The following is a 22,701-nucleotide window of genomic DNA, read 5'->3' as shown; positions in this document are numbered from 1 at the left end:
TGAAAGAAATAGCTTAACTCCTGTGTTCCGTGTTACCAGCAAGAACACGTGGAACTCTATTTTCTCCACATATTTTATCATAAGTAATACATATATGTGAAGGTTTCTACATGGATTTATTTGAATGTCACAGGTAGACAGATGATATTATTTAGTTCTTGCAGTAATGCCACACAGTCACACTGTTTATCGTTAAAACATACTGGAAGAAAAAGAATAGACTATACTTTGTTAAGGAAAAGGAATTTTAGTACCTAAATTAAATAGTGCCTTTAATAAAAAATATACAGTTGTGCTAATTCTCATTAATTGAACTGATGGTTGAAGGAAATCTCCTTTGCTCTTTATTAACAGAGATTTTGGAAATCGTAATACTGAGAATTTCACTGACTACTGGACAGTGAAAAGCATCACTGGTTTTCCTGTGATGTTCTTGTTCCCCTCGGATCCTCATACTAAAATGCCATGCTATTGCTTTTCTCCTAAAGATGCCACAGAAAAGAAAACAAAGTGCTTAATAAATTTAATTTGCTACTGCAACACAGTGGTTACCAATATCTGCCATTCTGTTTGAAAGGATCTGACAATAAAAAAAATGAGTTACAGAAATGGTAGGAAGGCTGAAAGGGATCTGAATGGACCTCACTTGTCCCTTTCTGGTATATGCTGCCCTGAAAGAGCAAAGCTCTTACACTGAGGAAATGAATGGGACTGCTCCTTAAGTGAAGTGAGAAGCTTTCAAACTAGAAACTATATAGTTTACTATAATAAAATGCATTATTTTAAAATATATTCTCTAGTAAGATTTTCCTACTTTTGATTCAAACATCTACTGTAGAACTCTTCTGGGTACAAATCTCAGTATGCATTAAACATAACAATTCAACACTGGTCAGCTGACAGCCAGAATACCTGGGATGGGGAATAGATTCTGGTTTCTTGGCTCTGGGAGAGAGTATGCTGAGCGTGCCATGACCCAGAGTGGTGGGTTGGTGAAAATCCTCTGTCCTCAGCCACACTGAAGCTTGGGGCCGCCCACTGCCATAAATCAATCAATCAGTCAATCATTTATTAATCAGGTATTGCATTTTCAAAGTAAATATAAAAATGGGCTCTAGACAATGCCTTCTCTGTAAAGACAATTCAGTTTATACTACAGTGAGTGGAGAGGGTACCTTACACTAATCCACCTTTTATTTGAAAGGGCGACATATACATCTAGAAAAAACCTCCACCATTACATAGTAATACATTTAGTCCCGCTGAAAGATCAGTGCATTATCAATTTGAGCACATGTGCAGCCCTTCAAACTAAGCCACCTTTTTGATAAACTTCAATATGGAATTTAGATCTTGATATAGAGTTTAAGTTCTGCACAGACCTTTACATCAGATAAATTTAACCTAAAAACAGCATCTTTTAAGAGGATGTTTGACTGGTGATAATGTTAACAGAAGAAAATTCAAAAGATGTGTTCCAAGTCTACATGCTAACATGATGCAATTAATAGCTTTAAAGAGTGAATAGGTATATTTTACTGAAGAAAGACTTTAGATTTTTAAAACACCTTGACTAGGGCTTTGAAGTCTATTGCTGGCAATTTTCATGGAACATTTAGCGATAAGGGACTTTCTCATAGATTCATCAGTATATTATTCCAAAAGCCACATGAAAAGAGTGTCCTCTCCCAGATCCAGACCCACTTAACAGCTTGTAAGGCTTCAGGCAATTTTAAATATCTTTTACAGCTGACGAACACACAAAGCCATCTTCAGAGTGACTACTCTGACTTCATTAAATGCCTCTCACAATACTCTTCCTACTGTAAATGGCATGGTACACACTGAAGGACAATCTCCTTTATCAGTCTCCCTAGTCTGAAGTAATTGGTTGCGTTTTTTTTTTTCAAACAGTCGGTGAATAGGACAAATATTTCTATTATTCCATGAAGAACAGAAACCTATGATGATAATAACTGGAAAAGAAAAATAATTCCTACAAATTCGCTGTGACCTCTACTTATATCCTGGAAGACAGAGTAACTGTAAATGTAATAAGAGACATTTTGTTGCAGCCTAAGTGGTTAGGCAAAGCAAAACAATTAATAGAAAACATTATCCCTGACAGTCCCTTCAGCTCTTTCATGTTGCAAGCATTTAAGCTAACTGTAGCTTGTTTTAGGCTAATAAGTTTTCTTTCACTTTAAGCTCATTTAGTTTCCCTTTCGCACAACCCTTTTGCTCAAATTTCCTCATGTAATTTAACAAGTGTTTGAGAACAGTTGGTTATTTCTTGAATATCGAGATAGATATATAGACTACCATCTGCAGCTAATAAAAATCTGCTTTCCTACAGTCATATTCACATCTGGGTTTCCCCAGGTGCCTTCATATCTTAAAGCAGCTAACACACTAGAGTCTGGTGTGGGGTCCCGTGTTCCTCTCTTGGAAACAAATTCCTTTGGAAGAATCACTGCAGTTGTTCCTTTGATTTTTCTTGGGTTCCCAAACTACAAATAGAGCAGGACCTTTCTCTGGAGACTGTAAGTTACACTTAGTCCTCTCGTTATGATGGTACAGGTTGCCCAAATAGTTCAAGAAGAAGGACGGACCACAAATCCCAAGCACAAGTACAAGCTAGACAGCTCCCTTACTCATTTAACATAACCACTGAACCACTGGTACACCTCTGTCCATGGACTATGTAACCATTAACAACTTTCAAAAATCAGATGTTAAGTGTTAAGGAAGGCAGCATTGAGGACAAAAGGAGATAAAATAAGTGACCTATTATGGAAATGTCTTACTTGTACTGCCTTTCTGATTAAACACAGCACAGTGTTCAACTCTTTTCCAAGAAATACTTATATCCCTAACTTCAGTTGGTTTATCAGATATGATTCACCTTTTTCTTTCTTTCTTTTTTTTTTTCTTCATTTTTCAGGATAAAAACAAAACAAAACAAAAAACTAGATAGGACTTTAAATTTTTGTTGTCTTGAAAGAGAATACTCTTTGCACTCTCAGACAAATACATGAATACCTTGAGACAAGGCATATTGTTTGAATTGGTCAATAAGGTTTTCTGAGTCACTGAGGTTGCTGCAGCAGTATTTGGCCTTCACTGATCCAGAGAAATGGGCAACGTTGGTCAGACACTGAGTGGCACAATGAAATCTGACTATTCCTTTAAACAGCATAGCTGAAGTTGGCACCCCGAAATCTGTCTCTTTTGGCAATTTTGTAAGCAATACTGAGCTCTTAAAGCCTCCTTAGAGGCTGCTTAATTTAGGTTTAACTATACAAGCATTTTAATGTTGCCCTGGTTGAAGCTAAAGGGCATGCTCACCCATGATGGGATGGGGCTTGAACTGCTTACCCTATCTACGTCAATTCTGCTCATGGCAGCAGTGGGGAAACAAGATTCTGACTCCTGCAATTCTCTGCACATTATAGTCAGGAATGTATTAGGGAGTGCCACAATAAGAAAACTGGTGCCTGTGTACTTCTTGGCTTTCTTCACAGGTTTGGCAAATCATTAAGTGACTTGCCTCACCAGTCCCCACCTCTGGATGAACTTTCTGTCAGTGCAGCTGATCTTCTGCCAACTATGAAATGATTCCTGTAATGTTGAGATAACTTAGAAGAGTGCATGAGGTTTTCATGTTTTTATAGACATAGTAATATAATTGGGCTAAATCTATTGACTACCTACTGGATTAGCAGTAAACAAGTATTGTCTTTTTCCCCATTACTACAAAGGATAATACTTCCATTCTTTCTACTTCTCCTCATTTACTCTACTGTAAACACATAGCTATAAAACATACCACAATTCAAATTGTTTGTTTACACTGTTTCTCCAACAGTAAGGTAGGTGCCGTTGATTTTCCCTGAATATGTGATACTTATAATTTGCGTGTTTGACAATATCAAACTGTGTCTCTATATGCCACCAATTCTTTGAAAATAATTGTACAGATACTTAGAATGAAATTGCAAATGGTTATGCAATGGGATTTACCTGCCCTTCAAAAAAGCTGTGAAGCTGCAGGATACTGTAAAGCGCTGATCGTATTATATTGTCAGCTGTACAGTCACTCCATTTTACTAGCATAATTTGACAAACATTATATTGGGCAATTTTATTGCATAACTACCTGACTATTAAAATAATGCAAACAGTTGCATCTTTCCAATTATAAAAACATTATTTTTTCAACAGTCCTGAAATACAGGTATCCAGCACAATGATCAGCCTGTTATAGACAAGGTTAATAAATACTGTGACTTTGTTAAGGTTAGTGCCCTATTTTAAGTAAACTGTCCAAACATTTGGAGTACAAGAAATTGCACTGATATGATGCTTGGCAGCATATATAATGACATATGAAAATATATAGACATAGGTTACTTTGAAAGTAATGCCTTCTATTTATTTCTATAGAAACTACAGCTGACAGAAAGAGCACAATAATTTGAAAGAGCAAATTCTCTGCTGAAAAATGCTATTTTCCATCATAGCATATATCATTAGCCACATATTTTCAGCAGTGATGAACAAGAGCATGCATGCCACGCTTGTAAAAATTTGTGCAAGTGGAGGTGACCCACAGTTTCACAGCTGCTATAATGGTGTTGTTGCTAAGAAAATGCGATCCATCTTTCACTGGCTCAAACAGATGGAAGACAGAAAGCACCAGATCTGGACTAAACAGTGACAGGAAGGTCCAGACAAGAGTGGTGATGTGCTTCATGTTTTTCACACTGGTATGGGGTCTGACGCTATTGTGTTTCATGAGAAAAGCTGTCCTCTTCTCTGGCCTGACTCTGAAATTTGCAGCCTTCAGCTTAGCCAGCACTGTGATGTAAGTCAGAGTTGATGGTTTTGTGTGGGTTCTGGGAAATCCAGAAGAATCACCCCTTTCCTATCGCAAAAGAGAATGCACATCACTTTACCTGCTGAGAGTTGTGTCTCAAACGTTTTCATCAATGGGGAATTCACATGTTGTTATTCCATGCACTGCCATAGTGGTGACATCATATGTTATCACCATGAATAATGTGATCTGAGAAACAGTCACCTTTAGCCTCATATTGGTTCAAGCGGCTCTGCCAAACTTGCATACAGGGTTTCTTCTGTGAGCAATCTGTGGATCCACCTGGCACCAAATCTGTCATATTCCAGCAATGCCGCAATCATTTCCAACACACTGAAGCTGATATTCAGCTCTATACAGAGTTCCCTGGTCACAGTCTACAGATTTGCACTGATGAGCAGATAAAAATGCTCCTCATTTTGTGCTGTGTTGGCTGTGGATTGCTTGCCTGGAACATGGCTTGTCTTTCACATTGCTATCACCTCTGCTGAAATGAACCACTCACCCCTCACTGTGCTCACATCCACTGTTTAGACTCCATCAACGTTCAGCGAGCACTGATGAATGTCAGTGGGTACAATTTTTTCTGCATGGAGGAATTCAATGAAACACCATTGCTTCATATGCACTTCCATGTCAGATGCCATCTTGTCAGATTGCCCCTCTGCTGCCATCTGTCACGTGGCAACACCATGGAATGGGATATTGGTGAGAAGGTTCATCCTGTACCATACTACCTGTTGCCATACGATCAATATCCGTTTCTTACAACGAGGGCCAGCATACTTAAATAGGAGGCACTACTTTCAGAGCAGCCCTTGAAGCAGAGATTCAACTTCATTTTAAGATTTAGTAAAGTGTGTAGGAATTAGCCAATACTGTGATTTTTAAACCTTTTCCTGAGAATGCAGACAGTCAAACTCTGCTAAGAATATCCTGGAAGCTACCTCGAAGTATAGCCTGCCCTATTTTCCATACCACAAGCATGCATTTGTGGCCTCAGAAAATATTCTTCTAAGCATGCAAGGTGCTTAGTATCCAAGCATGCCTAGTATTTAAGTACATTACTGGGCACATTCACACTGGCAGCCAACAGAATGTCCTTTAGGCAGCAATATATTCAAAAGCCACACAGCATACAGATTACCTTGTGCATGGAGCAACCTCAGGAACCACTTATCCATCACAGCATATATATAAAGCTAGAAGGCTGAAAATGAGCTAGTCATGGTATGAACCTCGAACAGATCATGGTGTAATAAAGTTTAGCCTCTACAGCGCAGCCACCCACATGCCTGGAATTTAGGCTATGCAGACCTCAAGCCAGCTCCTGCCTTGCCTCAAGAAAAGTCTACTTTAGCTCCTGTTTGCTTCCACCTCATAATGGGACAACTGAGTAACAGACATTACTCAAAGTGCCTTTACCTACTGTACCCACAGGATTCCAAAGGGTGATTGAAACTAATGGAAGTGAACAGTGGGATAAACTCAATAATTGTCTTCCTTGCTCCTCAGAGACACAAGGCAGAGCTGAGGCACGCAGAAGAACAGCATTTCAAGCGGAAGATCAGCTTCAGAGAGTTTGAGACTTAGTGCATAAATTCCACATAACTAAGTTCACTCCTACTGCAAAACACACAGCATGTACTACAACACTGAACTTTCCTTCTTTTACATCCCAGCCTTAACCGAGACCTGAACTTTTCTGCCAGATGAAGTCTTAGCCCTCCTTGCTGAGACCACAAATAGCAACTATATAAACTATGAAATTCCACATGGTAAGCAGACCCTTGAGAACTAAGCTGGCAGAACAATAATTACACAAGCAGTGTAGTTATAGTGTATAACCATGGTGTGATTCAGTTTGGAAATATTCCACACTAAGTACTTGGATACGTTGTCATTTACTAAGTAGACACTTATTTTTAAAAACTATAGGAAATTTCTTTCACAGGATCACATTACCCACACTGCAATTCATTTCTAAGAGGTTAGCAGGCCTATGGGAATCGCATGGTGCTCTCTACAGACTGTCTAAAAACCAAGTATTTGATGCTACTGTCTGCCAGCTGACTGGAAGCAAAGCTATCAAGTTTCAGCTCAGCTTCACAAGTAACTGGTCTCTATGGGCCACATCTTCAGATACTCTTGTTGGCAATCTCATGAGGAAATTTGGGAGCTGAAGGGCTGAAAACCTGGTAACCTCCTCTGGATAGTATGAGGTGTAAGAAAGAAAGAAACAATAGGAGAGCTTGCATATATTTGTTCTGTGTATAGAGGACTTCACTCTCCAGGGCTGTCAGATTGAGCACTTACTGTGTGATTTCTTTAGAAAATCAAATTCATAACCCATTTTCATTGACATGCTTCTTTTTATTCCCCCCTCCAACCCCCCCTCCTTTTTTTTTTTTTTTTTTTTTTTTCCCCCCAAATGAGGTATTCCTATATTAAAAGTAAAAATGGGAAAACAAAATCTACAGCTCCAAGTCTGAGAAATTTTAAACTCCAGATGAATTTTCAGTTTTGGCCTATAAAGTCTCTCAGCACCCAAGTTCTGGTAGCCACATGAAAGATGACAAATCTGGAAAAAAACTCAAGCCTTACCTTCTTGTAGAGACTTCTCAGGTCTCTGTACTGCCACATACTATTGAGGACCTGAGATGCTGCTTTCACCACTTTTGGCGAATGCCTGTTACACACATATATTGAAAGAAAGAGAGAGAGAAAAAAAAAGTGAGAAAGAAAATGCCAGATGCCATTCACCTCCATTCATCCAAATTTTCAAGTGCATTACTATGAACTTAAACCCACAACTGAAGTTATGTTATCAATGTACAATAAGGTCTTTTGTTGGCATCTCAGAGAACAATGTTTTTATAAGCAAGCACAATACTTTATTTCTACAGTACCAACTATTCAGTGAGGAGCAAAATGTGTATTTCTCACCGTAGTGAGAATGAGGATTCATGTTGAGAGCACAGCAAAAGGAATGGGAGAGGCAGCAATAGGAACACTGTTGATGAACTGACTGGCATTTCGTACATCTAAGAGAATGTCCTGGCTAAAACTTTTGGCATCCAGGACATTTTAGAGCCAGAATTTCTTTCTCTATAAATGGCCATACTTCAAGTCATGTCAAATGGCATTAAATGCTCCTCTGCAGCAGCCAGGATCCAACTAGGATTTTCATCTTACGTACAACATACTATTTATGATGACTGCTATTAATGTTATGTTAAAAATCACACATAACTTCACATGAACTTTCTCTTCAAGCAGGTTTTGAAAGAGGCTCTAAACTACTGTTTCATTCAGGTATTCATATATACCTCTTGGGATATGTAATGTTCAAAAACAAAACAAAACATTAAAAAAAAAAATAAAAAATCCACCTAAAACAACAGAAGAACCCTAAGAGCATTTAGCTCAGCCAAATAGAGTTGAAAACAAAAGGACTGTGAGGAAAACCCAGATCATTTAGGGGTCATAATTTATGTACTTAAGCTCCAATACTGCACCAATACTTTGTATAAAGCAGTAGAGTACTAGAAAACCTTGCAAAGGCCAAAGTCCGAAATGAAGAATGACGGGGTTTGGGGCAGCTATTGAAGAGATTCATGTTTTACTCAGAAAAGGCAAAGGTCTGCAAAACCAAAAAGAAAACCAGAAAACCAGCAGCATAATTTATTGGTTTGGGCAGCAAGTCTTCTTAGATGTTCTGTGGTGTGCTGTGACCTCAGAGAAAGGCCACTGGGAGGCTGAGAGTAAAGCTGGTATAATGATGTTCATAGCATAACTGAGTCTATTATCTTATGCATTATTTTCCTTCTGATTTATTTTTTTTTCTTTTTTTCCCCATTTCTCATCAAGAGTACAGTAATAGGTGGGTAACTGATGAATAAATAAGAATTTGATAAGCAATATCGAGAATAGTTGCTCTTATACTCCCAGCCGTACTGGCTAGTGACCAGGCCAGCATCCTGCACTTGCAGAAACAGATGCTTCATCACATAAAAGACAAATTCATATTGAAGTTTTTTACTGCATGAGAATGCAAGAACTTCCTATCAGTCCAACAACTAGCCATTCTGATTTTTTAAACAGCAAGAAAGCAAACTAAAGCAATGGTGAAAAATACTAACATTTCTTGAAGTTGAAAAATGAAACTTAAGATGAGCATTAGTATCACTGAATTGATAGGTTTTCTTGTTCTATAGCTTTGTATTCTGTAACAATAAGAACATCTGACTGCAGCTCACAGTACTTTGGATGAGGACAAATATCACTATTTTGGAAGGCAGCAGTACCTGGTCTAAATACTTAAAGAACTACACCCTTAGATCCTCTTAAGACTGCTTGTGATACTCTGAAAATTCCAGACTCAACGGGTATTAATGGTCTCTGCCAGATAATGAATAGGTACACAAATGCATTATTTTGAGGAGAGACACACTCAATTTATGAGAGATGGATATGAACCTGTTTGCAATCTGCACACTTGATCTAGGAAAAATACATAAAAAATAAAAAAGATTTAATAATAATAAATAATGCAAACATAAATGAACTAGTGGAGCATGGGAGCTTCCACATCTGTTATACTACTACTTTTTGCCCTTTACAGCCAGTGCGTGAGAATGTTTCAATAATGAATTTGGTATGAAACAAAAGAGTGGCAACTGTGGAAAAGAAATATGATTAAGTTATATTGGTAATGCTCTGATCAGAGGTGTTCTCAAACCAAATGTAGGCTGCATAAATCTTTCCTCTTTCTTCTGGCCTGGCTTCATAGGTGCTCCACTAGAGCTCTGATGCTGCAATAGGCTGTGTGACGACTGCTTCCAGCAGGTGCTGAAAGTTTTCTATACTATAGTGAAGGCTTTTTGTTTTCCAGCTACCCCGGTCCCATTACATTATACTTCCGTGGACTGACAAATACAAGAATCACGCCGAGTCAGGCAAAAGAAGGATGAAGAGTGAACTCTTCCTGAAAAGCACACACATAGGAAAATGGACAAGATGAAACTGTGGCTGCTCAGAAAATGTTACAGTTGTGTGCAGAATTTTTTTGTTTTAGAGCCTCACAGGTAGCCTGTAGGCTAATGCTCTCTCAGAAGCGCGGTGCTCACAATATCCATGGATCCATTTTTCTTCTACAGTCTACCTTACCAGCAAGCTGGCGGCTGGGAAAAGGGTGGGTGTGGTGAAGAGGGACAGCAACTATACAACCAAAGAAGGAGGAGCAGTAAGAGAACTGTATCAGCATCCCATCCTTTCATGGGATCCCTGTACAGTGCAGCCCAACACTCTGGTCTCTAATGTTTACTAGGATCTTCTGGAACTGCTTTGAGGTATCAGACAATTACTCTTTCTTACAATGCACAAGTCTACTGATAGTAACTCAAAAACAGGCTACAGCAGCGGCTTTCGCTACTATCTTTGTTTCTTGTCACCTTTCACACTGGGCACATGATTTGTGATGAAACCAAAGTATTCAACTCACGATTGCACAGAGGAGGCAAACACATTAAGAACTAGTTAGAACTACTGGAGATATTAAAAAAGGTGCAAAAGGATTTGCAAAACATACTTGTCTCCTTTACTCTTAGATATGCCAACCAGTTTCTCAATGCCGCCTGCGTCTCGTAAGGCCTTGGCATTCTCCATGTTTTTAGTGATGACTTCATGCAGCGTGCAGCAAATGGCAGTAACGGTGTCATCAGACATGGCCTTGCTCGCTGAGCTGTTGCTGTTGTTAGCGCCTGGCAGTCGGTGGACCAGATCCCTCATGGCATATTTGCCTTTGTTGGAAGAAAACGAAGGGAGAATTCAGAAGATACAGTCAAAAAGGGTGACGGAGAAGAAGTACAGGGAAAACATGCAAGAGCGTATTAGCACCATTTTCATCGTTGCATGTAATCTCATTGGCTACTGATACTATTTTGGAGCAAGCCACATTTATACAATTGCATGGTCAAGCATTTCACACATAAGGCCTCTGTTAATATTTCCATATTGCATGAGTTGGAGACTTCAGATATGGGCTACATCATGTCCTTATGAGAATGAAAGAATGATAATAAAGGCTCAGTATATGTATAAAGCCAGTATGAACATGATCACTTACAGAGTTCATCTCCCACTGCACAACTCATAACCCATAAAAGGAATTATAAATAAAATGTGCTTCAGTTGTTAAAATCATTACATTAAATGAAAAGCCAAGGAAACTGCCATTTTTGAGAAGCATTCTCTGAAGCACCAGTTTCACTGCATAAGGTTAATTTGGTACAACATGCAGCAACTTCACTGTGTTTATTGGTGTTCCTGGTGTTACTAATTATTCAGTTCTACAATGAACTGACCACAGTGCACAGATGACACTGCAGTTTTCCATACATCTTCAGTTGTATGCAAGGTACTGACAAGAAAGGAAGACTTTCTGACATATATTCCTGACATTCTGTAAAGAGCTTTTTCACATAGCCCTAACTTCCAGAACTTAAAATATAAAACAAAACGAGCAACACATAATGTGTGTGGATAGTGCAAGGACAAGGGGGAATGGTTTTAAACTGAGGCAGGGGAGGTTTAGGTTAGATATTAGGAGGAATTTTTTCACACAGAGGTGGTGACACACTGGAACAGGTTGCCCAAGGAGGCTGTGGATGCCCCATCCCTGGAGGCATTCAAGGCCAGGCTGGATGTGGCTCTGGGCAGCCTGGTCTGGTGGTTGGTGCCCCTGCATATAGCGGGGGTTTGAAACTACATAATCATTGTGGTCCTTTTCAACCCAGGCCTTTCTGTGATTTTTACAATTGTCATGTCCTGCCATGTTGAACTGAAGACACAAAAAAGAAATACTGCTGATTACTGCAATGCTTTTCTAAACAAATATTTTCTCAAAATCATTCCTTAAAGTCATATAGTGCTTGTGAAAATGACACGAGTAGGTTTGCAGAATACACACACACACACATATATATGTATGCCATAGTTTGAATATGGGGCGGGGTTAGCACTGTCCTTAGAACCTTCCAGCAGAGATATGTGAGGTGCTGCATACAGTTCTACAGTGTTGCTGATAAGGGAAAATGGCAGCTTTATCTTTTATTGTTTGGAAGACAAGAACAGAGAGGACTGAGGCCTGATAAGGTGGTAGCTGAGGTCAGTGTAACAACTCTGAGTCATCTTCAATGCAGCTGTGCTAGGAATTTGCATTCAGCAATCATCATGAGAGCACATCATTCAGAATGAAAAGGACAGGAAAAGTAGGAAAAAAATAAATGTAATTAGTAATTGAATCTACATCATGTTTTATGAACTAAATAATCAGGTATGAATATTGTATATAATATGATAATTTAATCAGTTTTTTTGGAGAATGTTAAAAAGTTCTGATAAATTAGCGCATGAGAACTTATTAAAGATCTTAATTCTGAAGTTGTAAGTTCCATTGTGTATGATGCCCATATTTAAAAGCCAAGGGAAGAGGAAAATCATATCATTTATCATTAAATACTACATTATTTTCATTTTTCACAAGTCTGCCTGCTGTGGTAGAAATACAGACAGTTGGAACAGAATGCTTATAACAGAGATTCAAGCTTTGTACTCTAATGTTAAACTTATAGGCTATCAAGTTGATTCTGTGGTGAGATCTTAGAGATTACTCAATTTTTATCACACAAAAGTATTACTGATTATAAAATCATGTTACCAACACAATTTTTACAGTAGGATCTGAATCTTACTGATGTGCCATTCAGGTACAAATCCTACCTTCAAACATTTTAGTATCTTTGCATCTAGTATTGAATCAGTCGTTTGCATTATTAGCTTTCGAGAAATACCATGTTAACACCAGATGTAGGACAGGTGTCAATACCACTTTCAACAATGGTTTGCCCAAGCAAACTCTATTACTTTTTTTTTTTTTTTTTTGCCCTAAGAACATATGAAACACTGCTCAAGAATAAGCAGAAATACTATTTATGTCTGCACCTGTTTGCTGTATGTAACATGAACTCATTAATAGTTCACCACTTTCAGTGATTATACCAGTCCACAGCACATACCAAATCTAGTTTGTGTGTAAAAAAAAGCCCCACCCCCAAACTATCCAAACAAACCCAAAGCACATTTCTCTGTGGTTGTTACTCTGCTGAACACAGCATCCACAACTCACCAGGGGAAAGCACAGTAGGATCAGTGAGACTCTCTGCTTTGCTCTGCAGGCACATGCAGAACAAATCAATCCTCCTTTCTCCTGTAGTACCCCACCTTATGCACAGTCTCAGTCCTCTGTCAGAACAGCACAATGCTTCCATTAGCAGCCAATGGTTATATCTTTTAGCACATCCCTTATTCCTGGCAGCTGCAGTGTTTTCACCTCCAAGAGAGCTGTTCACATGGCCAGGTAAAACAGCCTGCTGCATAAGCAGGAATCCCTGCTCCAACTGTCATTCCATACAATCACCAGAAAATGGGAACCAAAGAGCTAGAAGATGAGGGAAGCGGCTGGCTGCAGGGTAAATCTAAGATACTGTTTACGTAATACTAAAATCTATCGAGAAGCGTAACTGATAACATATTTTGTGTGATTTTAGTATTTTGAACATTTTGTTATTTCTTTGAATACATGCATAATGAAAAAGAATGCCTTAGCAATAAAAAAGTGTAATTAATTTAATTCAAAACATCTGAACCTAGATTGAAAAAGCAGTAACTTTGCTTTAATTCAGAGTTACATCACAGCATGGTCTGGGATAGAAGCGACCACTAAGATCATGTAGTTCCAACCCCCTCCTATGGGCAGCAACACCTCCCTCTAGACCAGGTTCTCAAAGCCTCATCCTACCCGGCCTTGAGTGCTTCCAGGGAGGGGGCATCCACAGCCAGCCTCACTGGGCAACCCATTCCAGTGTCTCACCACCATCACAATAAAGAATTTCTTCCTAATATCTAGTCCAAATGGTTAAGTCCCTGTGCAAGATAAAAGTTAAGGTCTTTACCATATATTGTAGAAAACACTGCACAGCAACTTGCTGCATTACCAGTATCCACAAGTTTTTAGTTATTCATTTACCTTCTCTTATTTCAGTTATGTTTCTGCTTCTTTACAAGAGGCCTGAGGTAGAAAAGAGTCATGGGTTCTAGCATTACCGATGCAAGAAACCCTGTGCTAGTTTAGAGTGAAGGTTGAGCACAGCCAATGAAAGCAAAGCTGCAGATCAATCAGCTAAACACAGCTGGAAACAACCAATAGCCTTGAGTTTTGGATTACTGCATATTACATCTCCAGGCTTTTTGGATTCAGAATTCACTTTCTGACACTAAGAATATCTTCAGAAACCTGACTTTTGAATGTGTAATGGGCAGCAGCCATGTAATATCAGCAAAGTTCTGTATAGCTCTACCAGTAGGAGGGCTGGGGTTTTCAACTTGCAGCTCAAGAAGCCTCCCTGAGTTGAGAACTCGTGAGGGTCCTTGGAAGAGGGGAGGATGTGTGTGAGAGAACAGTAGTAAAAATAAATGACATAGTTAATTTTTGTCAGGGTTCATAGAGAACTACTTTGACCTACAAATGAATCCATTTTAATTTGAGCAACATTACACATCATAAGACTCAAAAGTGATTTGATACTATTGTAGAAGATTTACATAATATGATTAAACACAACCACCAGCTTGACAAAGGGAAAAGAACACCACACACTCGTTCAATTTGATTTACAAAGGAAGGAAGATACTAAATATTCATAATTTGGGGGCATTGTCACAGGAAAGAAATTGCCTCATTTGTGTTTGGAACAGTACTTTATGTGACCCTACATACTTTTAAGTTATTTTCATAAGATAAAACTTCCATCGATGTTTGATATGAAGAGCAGGATTCCTAGCTGCATGCACTGATATATAACATGACAAAGTCTGCTTACTAAACGCATCAGCAATACAAATGTAACAACTTTCCGTTGCATTATAAGGTCTCATTAGCACCTTTGTATGTGTTCCTATTCCTTAATTTGGAAGATTTTCTGCTCTTCATAGGGTCAGACTGAGTGCTGTCCTAAGAAAGATTTTGTTTCCACAGCAAATCAGTAAAGCTAACTATTCTTCTGGTAGATTTAACAAGAGCAAGATTATTGCAGAAAAGGTTCCACTTCTGGAAACATTCCCCTAATGCTACCCTGAGATAAATTCACTGCTGATGTAACCCCAAGGACTTCATTTCCATTTTCACTCATCTCTGAAAAATGACTTTGACACATTGGCACAGTTTTGATACAGTTGTGGCACGGTTCCTAGTTTGAGAGAACAAGAGTAGGAAAATTAATATATTGGAAACATGAGAAACCTCAAACAGATATTAATTCAAACTAAGATACTTGTCCTAGAGGTAGAGCCTGCTCTAATGTAAGTAATACATCATGATTTTTTCCTCCTTCAGAGCTGCTCACAAATTCACATTTTGTAGCTAGATAATAAAAGTTAGCAAAATAACACATTATACTGGAATGCTACAGATACCTTATCCCAGAACCACTGGTACTGGTATGTTACGATAGATGTAAATTTTGTGCTCTTGGTTATTCATGCATCCAGATATATATGCTTTTGTGCATTTTCATCATTGGTGTGTTTTTAAGACCATTCGACCTCAGTATTTCACAGATTTTATGGAAAGACTACTGGGAGACCTTTTATTATTACTTTCCACTAATATTTAATGTATGTGCCTAAACTGTCTATTTAATTCATATGGAACAAATTTTGATAATGAGTCCATGTATTTTGCTGACAGTCTAATAAATTGGAACATATCCATCACATGACAGCAGAGGCAGAAACACCTCCACAGTATTTGAGAAATAGCTGATTTGTGTACAGATCTTCTATTGTCAGTGACTGTTGTTTTAAGATGTAATTGCTAGTGACATCCAACATTAGTGTAGTGCCTAAAAGCCCCCCTGCATTCAAGTCATAGAACAGAATCATAGAATGGCCTGGGTTGAAAAGGACCACAATGATAATGTAGTTTCAACCCCACTGCTATCTATGTGCAGGATTGCCAACCACCAGACCAGGATGCCCAGTGCCACATCCAGCCTGGCCCTGAATGCCTCCAGGAATGGGGCATCCACAATTGCTCCTTGGGCAGATCAGATTGCTCCTTGGGCAATCTGATCCAGTGCATCACCCTGTCTTGAACACTGAAAATCAGTAATAGAGTGAGGTGGAAGAAGGAGATGCAGCAAACCAAGCAGGCATAGACAGCCCACAAAGAATGGTTATGCTTATTACAATATGTAGCAAACTCTGGACTCAGACTGCCTAGAGAAGAAAGTTCCACAGGCACTAGAGCATTAATGAATAGCATATGATTTAAGAGGACAAAGGTTTGTCATTCTTCATAGGTAAATCTTCTACTGCCCGTGAAACATCTAGGGGAAAAAACAACCAAAACCTCTAAAGGCAAACTAGGTTAAGAGGTAAAAAATGCTGGCAGAGTAGGCCGTAGGGCCAAAAGCATACAGCTCTTTTGTGGTCAGAAGTGGAAGCAAATCCTAGAACATGAAGGGCAATGGCAGAGCTGTATGGCCACCAGCAAAGGTAGCAGACTGAAGGAGATAAAATTACATTTTTGAAAGCAAGACAGACTGCAATACTGAAGCTGGGAGAGATCTGTATGCATAAGTATATGGGTGCTGCTCAGATTAGGGAGGCATTAGGAAAGGTGTAGGTACTTCAAAAAGAAGAAACAATTCACCTGATAGGGCAAAAAAGGCTTATAAGGGAGGACCCCTGGTTCAGAAGATAGAGGACAGTGCAAAAAGAAATAAACATCATTAGCTACTGCAAAATGAATGAATGATGTGACTGATTACTGCAGCATGGCTTTCTGGAGCAGCCATTAACCTATAACTTGGCTATCTACCCCTCTCACTAACTGCCGTATACACTGCACAGGAAAGAACTATTTAACAGAACAGTTTGCATACAGCAGCTCTCTTCCCATCGTCTGATGACTTGTAGTCTAACAGAACTATGTTTCTGACAAAGAAGATTTATGCAACTCCAAGGTAGCATCCACTGACCAACTTACGTGGCCTGACCAGTACTAGGTGATCATCTGTGACGTCTGTCATCACAATACAATAATTTCTTGTTCCTCCAACCACTGGGCATGAAGCATTAGATGAATGGAAAAAGTTCTGAGCTGCAGGACTGAACATCATTAATGTAGAAAGTACAGGCACCATCACTTCTAACAAGTGTCAGAGAACTGAGGATTTTGAATTTAGGCATGAAAGTTAAAATCATTTCCCATCAAGTTGAAGGCAAACCACGAGTCCACATAGAAGGGGCTAATGTGATTTCAGATGTCCCTAGATTCCTGAGATGTCTGCACAGAGTTAGAAGTGCTACTGAAAGAATCAGTACCTTCTGGAAGGCTGGCTGGTGACCAGGTAGGATACCTTATACTATGGACCTTAATGTTTAACACTTATCTTTAGGTGCCTGAATCTTGCTCCTAATGTCCTTCCATCTTATGTCAGGAATGCGTGAAAACATTTGTAATCTCAGGCACTTCAGAGCAAATGCATAGAAAGACATTTGTCCACTTAATGCAAACTGACTATAGTATTGCAATTATTATTTTATATTTTATTCTATTAAAAACATTATCTCTGTTCCATCATTTCTAAGGGAATGAGTGATAATCAGACACTTAAGACTACTCTGAGTGATCAGTGGGACACAGCTGCTGCTTTAGCTGCTTCACATTCAGTCTGGCCTGCTAATTAACTTGGGATAATGAGTGTTTTGAGCCAGAGAACAATGCTGAATTTTACCTCCTTGAACATTTATCTAAGCTTTCTTAGAAAACTCTGTGAAAATAAATTATTTTGGAGAAGACAGAAAACAAAAATGCTATACACACATGCTCCTGTGCCACTAAGAATCCAGGTGCACTTTGCTCACAACTGCTGAGATAGAACAAAATATCAGATGGAGTTCTCAGATCCTCTCTTCTCCTCAGAAGCACAATATGCGCTTTTCACTTTTCCACCAGTTTTGATAACAGGCAGCAAGACTTCAAGATATAGGATTGGTATTCAGTATGACCCACAACAAAGAGGAACAATACTCTCCCTGATGCATTGTATGCGACGTACTATTCATTGGTTTTCTTTTTTTAGTATCTTTTCATCAAGAATACATTCAGCCATAGGTAGTACAGCATATAAAGCCCTACAGGGAGTAGAACATTAAACTTTGATAGTTTCAGGCAAGAAACCTTCAAACTCTCATAGAGTGATGAAAGTAAGTGAACCACCAATATCTTTGTTGGCAACATCAACTGAGACTTGCTTGTAGAATAATTAAATATCTAAAAGAGTAACCCAGTATAGAAGATTTTATCTTTTTAAAGAGATTAGAAATGCGTGTTCTAAGTTTTCCAAGAAAAGGAATGGCTTGTGAACTAGGAATGACAAAGGGTACAAATTTAACAAGGATGGAAGAGCAATACATATAGAAGCCAGTAGCAATGGAAAACAACAAAAGAGAAGCGTTATCGTAATTTCATCCTGAACATACCATGGGAAATCACAACAGGGTGAAAACGCAACTACAGCTTTTCAACAAATTGCTTTCTCAGATCCATGATCTGTGATAGATTTACTTTCATGCAGCAGCATTTTATCTGGCTGCTTTTCTCCTTCAGCTTCTCTGCTTCCAGAAACCTAGCTTTTTGATTTCATGTATTTCCCTCTAGCTTACCGTTCCTCTTGTGTTCAGCTCACCTTCTCAGTGCTGCCTCTTCTCTCTATTATGACTGGTGTTTTTCTTACTTGAACTTTACTCCCTCAGCACTTGGTTCTGAACCACTAAGCTTTCCTGTTCCTTTGCTCTCTCTTGCACATCTGATACTTCAATGTATATCTGCATCCTCCATCCGTCAGGCTTTCCCATTCTCTCCTCAGATTGGCTTAACTACCTCCAGGCTGATGCTCAGTTAGATCCTGCTTTTTTTCATGCCCTTTCATGCCCAAGATCCTCTCCAGGCTCCTGCTCTTTGATGCTCCAAACTAAAGAAAACTTCAGGTAGCTTTACAAGCATAGACTTTAGACTTGAAAATAATGGTGTGTTTAAAGGCTATTGCCCTTGTACTACTGTGTTGTCCCTCTTGTACATCACAAATCCACGTTTGACAGCTATCCTTTAATATACTGTTGCTCCTAACATCGATTTTACTCTTCTATCAATGGAAGACCTTCATATTCTTCATTTCGCCTACACAGTAAGACTGCAGATTTGTGGGTCTTTCATCGGAATCTGGAGATTAAAAAATTTCCAGTGCTCTTTACCAAGCCAAAAACCAACTGCTAATTCATACAGTATCCCTGATCCAATACACTCTTTAAAGGCTAGATTTGTTTCAACTCTGCGCATGCAGTGGCACTTCAGCTGACTCCATCAGAGCTAATGCCAAAACCAGAGAGCACCCATTACAAATGTAATTGTACCTCTTTTACCCCATTTAACAGCACCCAAATACCATCCTTCTGGTTCAGTACAGACTGTCACAAAAAAATGGATTTCTGGAAAAGCTACGTTGCCTTTGTGGGAGTAGATTTTGGAGCGGAACAGAGAAAACTGTAACAAAAATGGATTTATGAGACCCTTGTCCAAAGAGAATTTCTATTCCTTAACTTTATCTCTCACCTAGTATAATGAATGGTTTCTATTTTGAATATTAATCCGTGTAACAGCAAAGCAGTCTATCTCCACTCTCTTGTGCTAGAGAGGTCACTCAGTCAGCAAACAAACCAACGTACTGAGGCAGCCCAGCTCATGGTACATTCTCTGACTTGCACCCTGGTTTCAGAAGGCAAATTTGGGAAGATTTGCAGGGCAATTTTTTGACTGTCTCATTCATATAAGGACTACAAAAATGAGTCAGTTCCATTCAGTTTAGCTTGACCTACGTGATTACATGCTGGCCTAGTACATCAAACTACTGGGTCCACTAGAAGAGAAAAATTTTGACCAAGGATCTTCTGTCACCTTCAGTAACAAAATAAATGCTGCTTCCTAAGGTAAACTGTGACAAACCCATAGATATTGCTGTTTTTTTGCTGTTGTTTGCACGCACACACACACACACATGGATTTCAACAGTAGTTTTGGCCATCTTCTTTACAGTCTTAGCTTTACAAGTTGGCTGAGAACAGAAGTGACATAACCAGACCTCATCATCCCCAAGAACAATCCAAGGAATTCCATCTCATATGTTTGGGTTTCATATCCAAAATAAATGAAGTCCATATGGACAAGCACACAACCTTCTAAAATTCCTTTTATTCATACTTCTCATCAGGCATGCAAGCTGGAAAAGGCGAAGAAAGGCGTTGTTTGCCAACCCTTTGACCTAAGTCACACAAGCATAAATAATTAATTAGCTCTTTAACACGCCAACAGATTTCTTTCTCCTGTTTAGACTGCACTGTCATCTTTTCATCTTTCCACTGCACAACAAACAAAAGATCTGCAAATGGAAGTGATTTCTCAGTTAATTCCTGCAGGCTAAGTTTTCTGATTACTTGAGCTGGTTTTAGCCCCTTGCTATCCTCTTCCCTGCTCCCTGCTCAGAATACAGCTTTTGGAAGGTTGAACTCAGAAAAAAAGTAGCCGTTTAATTAATGTTATGTTTAATCAGCCTTTCTAAAGTGCTTTGAAGAGGAAAAGTGCCATGTGAGTGTTGAGTGGAATTTCAGTTTTATCTGTATTATTTTGTGAGATAGGATAATATTTTGTTAATAGTCTGTTTCAAGGGAGTTTAAGTTATGTCATAACGAAGAAATAAGAATGTTATCTATTTTTGGAAAAATAAGTTTAGACTTCAAGATCTATGTCCTGATACAACTCCCAACTGAAATTAACGAACCTGTCTACCAATGTCAGAAGTTATTAAATTGGATTTATAAAAAAGTAGCTTTTCTTTTCTAATTCAGTATTCAAAACAGAAAAAGACTCTAACAAGTGACTGATGTAACCAAGATGAATTCTACCTAGAGACTATATTCTGCTTCAAATGACTCCATGGTAGCAACAGCTATTCATTTGCTATTATTTTTTTCTTCTTCACTTGTTCTAGAATGTTACCTGGAACTCATGAATTCATCTGTCTCATCATATCATCTGAAAGACAGAGTACTTTTCCATGCCTTCATGTGAAGTTACGACAATATCACAATGACATGTATTAAAATTCTATCATTAAGAGATGTATATGAAAATATTAAAAGAAATAAAAGCAAAATGAAATCTCAATATACATTGTTATTAAAAATTAAATAAAATGCACTGATAATATGTATTAGCTTAGTAAACATATTGTTTTATAAACAGATAGTGTACTTTGTACACAATTGTTCTAACAAATACCAAAACACACCAGGTCATACTGCAGTCTCAATACATTCCTCAATTACTGTTATATTCATACATTTCTTAAGTAATCACAGTGAAAATTCTACAGGGAACAGTTATGATAATTAATCTATGTATGGTGGCAAAATAACAATGCCAAGGACACATTTCAATATCTAGCATCATTAAGTTATTGCTCTTCCAAACTGAGTTACACCTGCTTGCTTTCCTTTGAATAACACACATTCACTTGGCCCTCACTGAATTCCCTTTTCTTACCTCCAAGAGGATACAACTGCCCCCAGGGCAAGAGCCAGAGAGGCCATAGCTTAGATCTGAGCGTTCTTGGAGATTAAGTTGTATGGTGATCTGCTGAAGGTAAAGTCTACAATCACTTAGATGCCTTGAATTATTTTATCCCCAACTGCGGCTAATCTCTGCTATTTCAAAGAAAGGGAGACAGCTGGGCAAGTCTGCCAGTAGTAGTTGACTCCTCTTTCCAAAGCTGGAGAAAAGAAGAATGTGCCAGAGAACAGATGGGTTCCTGGCTTCACGTGCCTTATCCTAAAATACTCAGGATCTGAAAGACCAGAGGGCAACCAGAATGGAAGTTTTACCTGTACTCAGCAGTCTCACCATTTCAGTGACAAATGGCTGAATGTAAACTAAACTCTGCACTGCATGGAAAGGATGGGAGTTCATCCTTGAGGAGACAGAAAAGTCTACACAATAAGAAAAAACACAAAAATGCAGCAGAAAAATAAATGTCAAATAGAACAGGTGAGAGGTGAGATACAGTGCAGGCCTCATAACCACAGGAGATTCATAGGGCAACATTCATGAAGGTAAACTATTTCTTGATGGACTGCTCCACTGCAAATGATTAATTAAAACTGCATAATATAAATGTTCCCTCTGTGAGAGCAACACTCCAGTAGTGTCACCTTCAAAAATTTTGCACACAAATATATGACTTTGCATATACTCATGCTAATCATATGCATTTTCTTCTAATTAAAATTAGCACTCTGATTATTTGCTAGAATAATTCTGACTTATGAAATATAAATAATGTTTAAAACATAACACTTTAAGATCTAAGAGATCGTGGAACCTTTCTCATAAGAGGAGTTAGTTAAATTCATAACCTGTATATCAAACAAAATTCAAGAGCAGTCATAAACTAAGTGCATCATTCACCTCTTTACTGAACAACTAAGCTTCTTATGTTGAAAAACAACACCAACAAAACCCAAAAAACAAAACAGCTCATCCCTGCTCTTGTTCCCCAAAGGGATAAGTCAATGAGATATGGTTTAGTGGTTTGCTGTAGCTACGGTAATGGGAGGATGGTTGGACTAGATTATCTTGTAGGTCC

The 22,701-nt window shown here is 38.6% G+C and overlaps 1 protein-coding gene across 25 annotated transcripts in view; it reads right to left on the bottom strand.

Moving 5' to 3' along the window:
- The window catches only part of CTNND2 (catenin delta 2), a 587,225-nt gene that overhangs the window by 25,666 nt on the left and 538,858 nt on the right, over positions 1–22,701 (bottom strand). For 14 of the 25 annotated variants that reach the window (XM_085537861.1, XM_085537859.1, XM_085537862.1 and 11 more), the window contains 3 exons: positions 10,470–10,680; positions 7,484–7,568; positions 913–1,038 (listed from right to left, as the gene is read on the bottom strand). In XM_085537861.1, the coding sequence (XP_085393987.1) occupies positions 913–1,038; positions 7,484–7,568; positions 10,470–10,680 (422 nt within the window). The remainder of the gene's footprint in view (positions 1–912; positions 1,039–7,483; positions 7,569–10,469; positions 10,681–22,701) is intronic. The other 11 variants (XM_085537872.1, XM_085537863.1, XM_085537864.1 and 8 more) reach the window with 1 other exon arrangement.

The sequence above is a fragment of the Coturnix japonica genome, chromosome 2, assembly GCF_054131305.1.
Source record: "Coturnix japonica strain WE chromosome 2, WE-NBRP24, whole genome shotgun sequence".
NCBI lineage: Eukaryota > Metazoa > Chordata > Aves > Galliformes > Phasianidae > Coturnix > Coturnix japonica.
The sequence above is the reverse complement of the archived record's forward strand: the minus strand, read 5'-3'. Positions and strand labels throughout refer to the sequence as shown.